At 40.6% G+C, this 10325-nt stretch overlaps 1 protein-coding gene and 2 non-coding genes across 3 annotated transcripts; all 3 read right to left on the reverse strand.

Annotated features, from left to right (window-relative positions):
- Window positions 1-1278: 1278 nt before the first annotated feature.
- LOC106576232 (ankyrin repeat domain-containing protein 16) lies at window positions 1279-6815 on the reverse strand. Its single transcript, XM_014153282.3, has 7 exons — window positions 6364-6815; window positions 4996-5216; window positions 4823-4865; window positions 4532-4640; window positions 4155-4316; window positions 3975-4053; window positions 1279-1640 (listed from the first exon to the last, which is right to left on the reverse strand). Exons 1-7 carry the CDS (start codon window positions 6696-6698, stop codon window positions 1486-1488), a joined length of 1104 nt encoding a protein of 367 aa, XP_014008757.1. The 5' UTR covers window positions 6699-6815; the 3' UTR covers window positions 1279-1485.
- trnay-gua (transfer RNA tyrosine (anticodon GUA)) lies at window positions 5482-5569 on the reverse strand. The gene is given in 2 exon segments: window positions 5482-5517; window positions 5533-5569. It is a non-coding gene; the product is annotated as a tRNA-Tyr (tRNA).
- trnay-gua (transfer RNA tyrosine (anticodon GUA)) lies at window positions 6139-6226 on the reverse strand. The gene is given in 2 exon segments: window positions 6139-6174; window positions 6190-6226. It is a non-coding gene; the product is annotated as a tRNA-Tyr (tRNA).
- Window positions 6816-10325: the final 3510 nt, after the last annotated feature.

A 10325-nucleotide genomic window follows, 5' to 3' on the forward strand; every position in this document is an offset into this window, starting at 1 on the left:
TGGTGTTCAACCTTCCCAAGTTCTCTCACGTCACCCCGCTCCTCCGCTCTCTCCACTGGCTTCCAGTCGAAGCTCGCATCCGCTACAAGACCATGGTGCTTGCCTACGGAGCTGTGAGGGGAACGGCACCTCCGTACCTTCAGGCTCTGATCAGGCCCTACACCCAAACAAGGGCACTCCGTTCATCCACCTCTGGCCTGCTCGCCTCCCTACCTCTGAGGAAGCACAGTTCCCGCTCAGCCCAGTCAAAACTGTTCGCTGCTCTGGCACCCCAATGGTGGAACAAGCTCCCTTACGACGCCAGGACAGCGGAGTCAATCACCACCTTCCGGAGACACCTGAAACCCCACCTCTTCAAGGAATACCTGGGATAGGATAAAGTAATCCTTCTAACCCCCCCCTTAAAAGATTTAGATGCACTATTGTAAAGTGGTTGTTCCACTGGATATTATAGGTGAATGCACCAATTTGTAAGTCGCTCTGGATAAGAGCGTCTGCTAAATGACTAAAATGTAAATGTAAATGTAAATGCAAATATAACTTGTATGTATATAAGAGAACTAACGGGACTGCCCCGGGTAGAGCTCCTGATCGGCATGTGTACTTGGTGCATTGAGTTGGTTGGAACCTCTCCAGCATGCTGATAATAAATAATGATTAATTTAAGATTGAATTCAAGTGTCCCTGTAAAGAATTTCCACAACAAAAGCAATTCACTTTTTGTCCTGAATACAAGTGTTATGTTTGGGGCAAATCCAACACACCACATCACTTACTACCACTCTTCATATTTTCAAGCATGGTGGTGGTTGCATCATGTTATGGGTATGCTAGTTTTTTTAGGATAAAAAGAAACAGAATAGAGCTTAGCACAGGAAAAATCCTAGAGGAAAACCTGGTTCAGTCTGCTTTCCAACAGACACTGGGAGACAAATTCACCTTTCAGCAGGATAATAACCTAAAATACAAGGCCAAATATACACTTCAGTTGCTTACCAAGACAACATTTAATGTTCCTGAGTGGCCTAGTTACAGTTTTGACTTAAATCGGCTTGGAAATCTATGGCAAGACTTGAAAATGGCTGTCTAGCAATGGTCAACAACCAACTTGACAGAGCTTAAAGAATTTAAAAAAGAATAATGTGCAAATACTGTACAACCCAGGTGTGCAAAGCTCTTAGAAATGTACCCAGAAAGACTCACAGCTGTAATTGCTGACAAATGTGATTCTAACATGTATTGACTCAGGGAGTTGATTACTTATCTACTCAAGATATATCATTTTTTAAATTATTTTATTAATCCCACGTTTTAACACGACAAAATGTGGAAAAAGTAAAAGAGTGTGAATACTTTCTGAAGGCACTGTATTGTTTCATCCCCATCAACAAAATCCACACAGAAAGAAATGATATGAAGTTATTATTCTGCCATCAGAATACCATTAATGTCCATAATTTATTGATTCTCCATTCAGACAGTAGTTTATGTCAAATCACAATCAAACACTCTGAGCACGTCTGTTTTTTTGGCAAGCTGTTGAGCAGTGGTGCCCGAGGCATCTACCATGTCTACTAGCCCCAGCTGTAGGAGTGTCCTGACCGCTTCTGCATGCTGCCCTGTACACGCCATATGAAGAGCTGGGGGAAGCACAGAGAGACACAGGCAGTAGATTAATTAATCAATGTTAGATACTTGCTGGCGCAGAGATCTGCACAGTGCACACACAGGGTAGAGGTCTTCACGGGTCCAACAGACCCAAAATTCAGAGATCCAACCCAGGACCCAAAGTTGTGTCTCAGATCTGGGTCGGGTCTGATATAATTGCCACGGGTCTCGGGTGGATCCGTCCTCTGCTAATCTAATGTGTGTGAGGCGATGAGAACTGAATGAGCTTGTAGCTTATGTCCAGTGGAAACTGGTTACCCCTGCTCACCTCACACGCGAAAGGAGTGAAAGGAGCCTTGAACTAGGCTACTGTTGATTGCTAAGATGGAGGCCTTTTTCATTAAAGTAAAACGAAAGTTAGAGGAGAAATAGTATAATGAAAAGAAGGTGACAAGGGGAATGTCCTCAGGGACAAGTTTTAATATTGTAGTGGACAAAGATGAGAAGAAAGTTGGCATGGCCAAATGGACTGAGTGCAACTCGCTATTCAGGTTTGATGCAATTTTTAAACTTTTTAACCAGTTCTTTAAATATGCAAAAAGTGTTTTGTTTCATTATGAGACATTTTTGTTGGCTAAATTAAGTTAACTGTCTTTTTTAACTTTGTACTCAGTGTTTAGTTTAACATAGGTTAAAAGTATTCCTGTTGTAAAATAAATAGCTTTAGCCTATTGCTGTCATTTGATAGGTAGTTGCTACAATATAGGCCTAGTCTGTTAAAAACGCTTGTAAAGGTTTAAACCAGTTCTTTAAATATGCAACAAGTGTTTTTTTGTTGGCCAAATTAAGTTCCATCTGACAAGTATAAAGAAATGCATGTCGGTGTTGGGAACATGGCGCCAGCATATCTATCTTTCTCTCTAGGGCTAGGCCTAAGCTTTTCTAGTGGACGTCTAGGCCTGTATGCATGCAATGCCCTGATGCATTTAGCGCTCAAATCTCCAACAGCTAAACAGTGAGTTGGACAGTTAATGTTTGAGGACAGTAAAAACCAATGAAACAATAGGCTATGAAGTTTTGAATATGCTACCCATCGAAACACAACAAATAGTTTTTTTGTAATTTGTAATAGGCAGTTTTTAAGGACACGTAGGGCCTAAATGTGGATCATTTCGCCAATATCACTCTTTTATTGATGGAGCTGGCAGCGCCCAGTCTGAGGTTTCTTTCTCTCTTTCTACTCTCTGATCTGAACAGGTTTTTTGAAAATTACTTTATGCATATCAGGTCGGGTGGGAAAGCCCCAGATCCATTTTGGAACGGGTCCAACTTTTTGGACCTGTGATGACCCCTAACACAGGGTGCCCAAGGGCAGGATTCAATGACCTGCATTCAAGATCAACTGTACTTGTGACTATATGAGGCTGGAGCGTTGGACTAATAACCAAAAGGTTGCAAGATCAAATCCCCAAGCTGATAAGGTAAAAATCTGTCTTTCTACCCCTGTACAAGGCAGTTAATCCACTGCTCCTAGGCCGTCATTGAAATAAGAATTTGTTCTTAACTGACTTGCCTAGTTAAGTAGAAAGTACCATATTTTTTTTTAAATAGAGTGGTTTGAGAATTGGTTCTAGTGCCAGAACTACTTGCATACGCAAGACAGAAGTTATGTAATTAGAACACATCCTGTTCCCTGTATTATGTAAACTTACATTTCCAGTTTTTCTTGTTGCACAAATTCAGATTTGGCCTCCAATCAGTTGTTTTGATTAATGTGTATTGCTACAAGCAAAGTGCAATTATCATAATGTACAGCATTATGCCTCTACACAGGGGTTCCCAAACTTTTTCACTCTTCCAGCATTGGGAAACATCCCGCGCCACCCCTGCACAAGCACTGTTCATGATACAAACTGTTCACACCACTCTTGTTGGTGGAGAGAATGTTGCAGGTTTAAAGCTTATTTTGTGCAATTCTACACATTTTGTCATGGGGTGCAAAGAAACTTTGCAGTCTTAAAGCAAATTTTCTTGCAATTCTATACATTTTCCCATGGTTAATATGTATTCATGTGATAAATACATTTAAAAAACATTAGCTGACATGGGCTAGTTGATTTGGACATTTTGACAAGTTTTAAATAGCTCTCTAAGGTATGCGAAGACTAACATGACAAGAGGATCTGATGATGCACTACCCAATTGTGAAATTACATCTTGTGCATTCTACTATTAAAACTTTCAGTTTAAAGCCGGATTGAGTTCATTTAAAAAAAAAAAGTTATAATATACTTTTGAGGGGGGGAACCCGTGCCCCCCCCGCCAACCCCTCGCCCCACAGTTTGGGAACCATTTCTCTACAGTACCTGTTCTTCCCTTTTTGTCCCTGACGTGAAGGTCTGCTCCTAATGTGAGGAGTGTTTTGATTGTGCTTGTGTGGCCCTCCTGAAAATATAAAATATCAGGCATGATATAATATTATGCACACAATTTGCCTTTATGTACAGGATAGGCCTGATTATAGACGTTTACAGAATAGAGCTAACCTTGGCAGCGTAGTGCAGGGAAGTGAGCTGCATGTCAGTGGCTGTCTGGTTCACGTCCACTCCGAGGTCCCTCACTAGGAACTCTAGCGCCTCCTCCTGGGCTGTGACAGCAACATGGTGCACCGGCTGGGCCCCCAGGATGTCTGCTGCAGTCGGAGAGGCCTGTGTGACACACGAGAATACAAGTATATACAGGTCAGTATCTTATTCAATGTCCAGGGGTACTGGAGTGGTTGAGGTGGATTCATTTTCCCAAGGGGACTATGGTGGAATTTAAGTGAGATACAGACAAGTTGATTTTTTGGTGCAAATTTCAGTTATCTCAGATATGTTTTGATAGATGGAAATGTTATTTTCCTTCAGAGTCTCCAGTGTACCTGGTGCTTCTCCAGCAGTAGTTTGGCCACAGATATGTGTCCGTTCCTCACTGCGTCCATAAAGGGAGTGACCCCACAGCTGTCCCTGCCATCCGGAACATAACCACACCTGCAAACAGAGAAGTGAGGGTCAGTTAGCGCTACACCCACACACAATTACACATGATCACTTTAACACACAGAGCCTCAACACTGACACTCTAACATGCCTTCTCACAAGTATGCAAATCCTCTGAGACATATCCTAATTCATACCGCCTCTCACACACACACAAACATAGACAAACACACCTCTGTACCAAGATGCTGACCACTTCTTCACAGCCGTGCATCGCTGTAGGAACAGAGAATAGACAGAGAAAGGGTAATGAACCAGAAAAATATATATTTTATGCATATTGTTCAAAATACCTGTGAATATGTCCAGACCTGTGACATGTCTGATTTGTTAGCACAGAGATTACCTGCAGTGTGCAGAGGAGTCCTCAGTGTCTTGCTCTCTGTCCTCCAGACTTCCGGGTTGGCCAGTAGGAGGTGCTGTATGACCGCTGGGTCTCCCTCCCTGCAGGCGATGTGGAAGGAGTTCCAGCCGTCCTTGTTCTTCAGCGTGGGATCGGCCTCGTGGGACAGCAGTTCCTGGATCACACCCAGGTTCCTCCGGGTGCAGGCCATCATCAGAGGGGTCCTGAAAGTAGAGGTGGGTCACGATGGTGGACCAGAATTGCACATATCTCAATTCACGTACGTGTTGCATTTTGTGAGGTAATTATTTTGGTAAACAATTGTTTTTATTGGGTCACAAAGGCAATACAATCAATATATTTTTTTTTTTACTCACCCTCCCACCCCAATTTTGTGTAGTATTTAATGATTTGTTATATTCATAGTAGTGTGTTGATAATGGTATACAATGCAGGCACAGTGATATTACATGGACCTATTAAAACATTTCCTTCGAGCCGGATTTGAACCAGCGACCTAAGGATCTCAGCAGTTAGCCTCTACAGTCCTCCGCTCTACCAACTGAGCTATCGAAGGGAGATATATGTGTTCAGAAAAAGAAGGATCGTATTCGTTAGTGCACAGGGTAGAAAACCGTTTTGCAACTGAAAAAACACAAGCCTCTCTTATTTGACAAATTCTGGTTGTCCTTCCCCGTTTCAGCCGGTTGCTTCCATTTGCTCTCTAATGAATTTGACTCTGGTCATTCAATTAATCAGTACCTATATGATCAATTGAAACCAGAACTTTAATTGAATCTTAGAACAACTAATTTGTTATTTGGTATACATGACACACGCACACAGGGTCACCACTGCTGTTACTAGTTATTATTACTATATATTTTTAAGCTGCTATTCCAAGTTACTTTACTACTTGTATAACAGTCATCATAATTGGACATATATTATTTTATAAATCATACTATTTATTCTATTGTGTACATCTCACAACGAGTTTTATTACTTTGTATTATTATTTTTGGACTTGGCATTTGATTCTTGATTGATATTTTAATGCATTGTTGAGGAGAGTTAGCGAGTAAGCATTTATGCACATGGCGAAAAAACTTCGAACTGATATGACATGGGCCGAAGAAAATATTTTCCTTCGAGCCGGATTTGAACCAGCGACCTAAGGATTTCAGCATTTAGCCTCTACAGTCCTCCGCTCTACCAACTGAGCTATCGAAGGGGATAGAAAGCGGAGAAACAAATGTGTTTTTCAATACATTTTTTCCTAAAATACACTTCAAAATGTAATAAAATATATATATAGAATAACGTTGTCTTAATGTTTGCACATGGCTTGCGTGTTAATGTTTGTCTCACCAATCAGCCTTTTTTAAGCAGTCTACTTTGGCTCCTTCAGTGAGCAGATAGCTCAAACACTCCCGCTGTCCCATGGACGCAGCTTCATGCAGAGCTCTTTTGTAGTCGGTATTGTAAAGCTCTATGTCCATCCCAATCTCTTTTACTAAAAATTGCACAATGTCCAAGTGGCCATGACGGGCAGCATAATGCAACAATGTATCACCCGATTTCCCGAAATGTTTTTTGTTGACAAAATGTGCAACAATGTTGCCACCAAGTTCTTTTTTAAGTGTGCACAATTCGCCATCCTGGGTAAGCTTGATTAAATATTTCAATGCGTTCTCATCATCCATCGTACATATAATGTAATACAATTAACTATTTGACACCGTTTAAACTGCTAAAATAGCTTGATGGTGTATCTGATCAGAAGCTAGGGTGACAAGTAGCTTAAATGGTGACAAGTAGGTTAAATTGTTGGTCAACCAAAAGCCTACACATTTCAATTGAGTTCTACTCTACTTTTTACCGTAAAAACTCAAAAGACAGGAAATGTGAACTTAATACCTGACAATAATGCGTTAAAGCAATGCACAACACTGTTCTACCATAGGCTATGGGCTAAAAATAGCTTGCAGCATGTTCCTGCAAGAAATTCGGTAATACACTCTGATCGTCCAGTAGCCTGTAGCAGAACTGTGCACTGGGGCTTGTAGTTTTTGATATTCATTACTCTCAAAATAACTTCTATTGAATGATAATGCATAGGTTGATTTAGACTTTGTAAATAATAACTTCTGCTTGCAATGGTAGTTGCCACAAATTATGTAGGCCTATATAGTAAAGTTATTCAATTGTAGGCCTATAGATCTACTTTTCTTTTTACAATAGGCTAAAACATGTAAAGGTAAGCTATAAAAAAAACATGCATCCTATGAGAAATAATTTAGTAAGCACAGTTGCTATTGTAGAGTGTAACGCAATCTCAGTAATTATCTACAAGAAGGCATGTGGCACCCGCGGAGCTTTCCATGGGTGAACAAGATTAAAAACATCTGGAAAGAACTTCCTGAAGAAGAAAATAAAAGTAAAGTTGAGTGGGTGAAGGAGCTTCTCTTCGTAGCATTAATTCAAGATCATGCGCAGAGACCGGTGGATAGTTAAGCGTTGAGAATAATTGTGGCACCTTTTCCCTGTAAGTTAATTTATTTTATGACACATTGTTGAATTTAGAGTTTTGCTTTGATTGTGTGCGTTGTTGTCCATAGCTTGCATTGCTCTAAAGCTAGAAAAGGAGACACACCCCTTTTTAAGAAGGTAATATTCATACATGTTTTTTGTTGTTGTCATTATCATAATCTATGTGTGATGCATTGAGTAGATTGCTATAGGTTCATCTGATATTTTTTTCCATTTTATTTGTGCAATTGTTTTTTAAACTAATGTAATTCTACTGTATTTCCTGGGTTGGATATCCCCTAAGTAGTTGCCCATAATGAAAAAAAATAAACATATGCTTTCCATGTAAAAGGTGTGCAACATGGCAGCAACTAGGCTACTTAGGAGCCTACTTTATGTTCCCTTATCATAGTTGAGGCAGCCTGTGTGGTTATGAAGCCAGACTATGGTTGTATGGTGTTCTTTATGTGGCGGTAGCAGAGGCTGAGTGTAAAATAACAGTTGGCACTGACTTCTTTGACACCTTGAATGACGGTTCACTTTTGTGAAGAAACTGTGCATTTCATCTACCAGAACAGAGTAAAATATTTGTTTAATGAGGATTTCCTAGTTCTTCTATATGTTTTAAATCTCACATACAGTAGGCTATTAAAAAAAACGTAATCTTGTAAACTCCTGATTAAGCCATATCTATGACTATCCATCTCTGTACATTTCATTATTATTGAGATTAGTTTGGACTAATTTAGAGAAAGTTGTCCCAAAGAGCATTAAAATGTGTGTAGAGAACACTGAAAAGAGTCTGAAACCCCTTAAAAAACATATGAACACAACCCTTTTTATGTTAATGTTGTATAAGAGAGGAAATTGGACAAGGGCGCAAAACGCTTCACCTAATGGATATTTTACAACCACTAAAAAACATTACCAAGTCGTTTATGCTGGCTCAGTCTTGGATAGTGATGCTTTCTACGGAGGAGAACTTGCCCAGAGAATCTGTCTGCAGCATGTGTGAAAAGTCTGAACTAATACAGATATTATTATTATTGCCATCTGACGTCAGTGGATTTGCAGTATTTTCTCTGAAAATGGGCAGAAGAGTACAGTATGATGATCTCACAGCTGAACTAGTTGTTAGTTTATCCAGCACCAAAAACAACACAACTTGTCATGTCACTTTTATTGATTGTTTATAGAGTAGTTTACATCTCTCTACTGTTTACTTACACATTACATCCAAAAGAGACAGTGGGTGAGAGAGAGCTAGAATTTAAGCATAAGAAATAGAGGGATAGAAAGAGCCTCTAGGGAGAGACAGACTAAAGCTTACTGAAAAATGCCACTAGGAAGGAAGCACCAAGAGTCTTTTCAAAAGCAGATCCACATGCGTGCTGATTCACCAGGCCCTTAGTGAGCCATGTATGTCACAGAGAGAAACAGTGCAATATGTACTGCATACTGCATTAGATATAACTGTATTAGCCAACACCTTGGGGTACAGTATACATTTACCATACTGATAAAGTAATATAGAGAGTGACCAGTTACAAAAGTCATGACAAAAGTCATGACATTCTCATGTGTGTTCAGTTCTGCAGATCAAATCAAATCAAATCAAATGTATTTATATAGCCCTTCGTACATCAGCTGATATCTCAAAGTGCTGTACAGAAACCCAGCCTAAAACCCCAAACAGCAAGCAATGCATGTGAAAGAAGCACAGTGGCTAGGAAAAACTCCCTAGGAAAAACTCCCTAGAAAGGCCAAAAACCTAGGAAGAAACCTAGAGAGGAACCAGGCTATGAGGGGTGGCCAGTCCTCTTCTGGCTGTGCCGGGTGGATATTATAACAGAACATGGTCAAGATGTTAAAATGTTCATAAATGACCAGCATGGTCAAATAATAATAATCATAGTAGTTGTCGAGGGTGCAACAAGCACGTCCGGTGAACAGGTCAGGGTTCCATAGCCGCAGGCAGAACAGTTGAAACTGGACAGCAAGGAGTCATCATGCCAGGTAGTCCTGAGGCATGGTCCTAGGGCTCAGGTCCTCCGAGAGAAAGAAAGAAAGAGAGAAAGAGAGAATTAGAGAGAGCATATTTAAATTCACACAGGACACCGGATAAGACAAGAGAAATACTCCAGATGTAACAGACTGACCCTAGCCCCCCGACACATAAACTACTGCAGCATAAATACAGATGCGGTGTGTGGACAATCATACCGTGTAGGGTACGTGATCCTCATAGCATAAACATCATAATGTTGCAGGATCTTTATTTCCATCAGCAAATGTTTCAGTGGAAACAGACTAGGGTGCAGGTAGTCTAGCGATTAGAGCATTGAGCCAGAGCTAGTAAACAAAAGGTTGCTAGTTCAAATCCCTGAGCTGACAAGGTGAGAAATTGGTCCATGTGCTTTTGAGTAGGCACTTAACCCTAATTGCTCCAGGGGCGCTGGACAATAGTGACCCTGGCCGTGACCCCACTCTTTAAGGGTGTCTCAGGGGGAGTTGGAATATGCAAAAAACACATCTCCAATTCACACATGTGTATAATAAACACTTTTACATGTGTGAAATAGGACAATATAAGCACCCACTAAATGATTTAATATTATAAACCAGTTGGTCTCAACATTTGTTTTTGTTAACTGTACCCCCAATCACATTTCACTCTGCCCGAAGTACTCCGTCTTTTGCCTCCTCATCTGCAGCCAATCATTAGGCCTATGTTCTTATGACTCTTCCTAAGTGCCTCCTGTGGATAGGCGAGGTACCCTGAGGGGTACTGGTAAACAACT

The sequence above is a fragment of the Salmo salar genome, chromosome 17, assembly GCF_965601325.2.
Source record: "Salmo salar chromosome 17, fSalSal1, whole genome shotgun sequence".
In the NCBI taxonomy this organism is placed as follows: domain Eukaryota; kingdom Metazoa; phylum Chordata; class Actinopteri; order Salmoniformes; family Salmonidae; genus Salmo; species Salmo salar.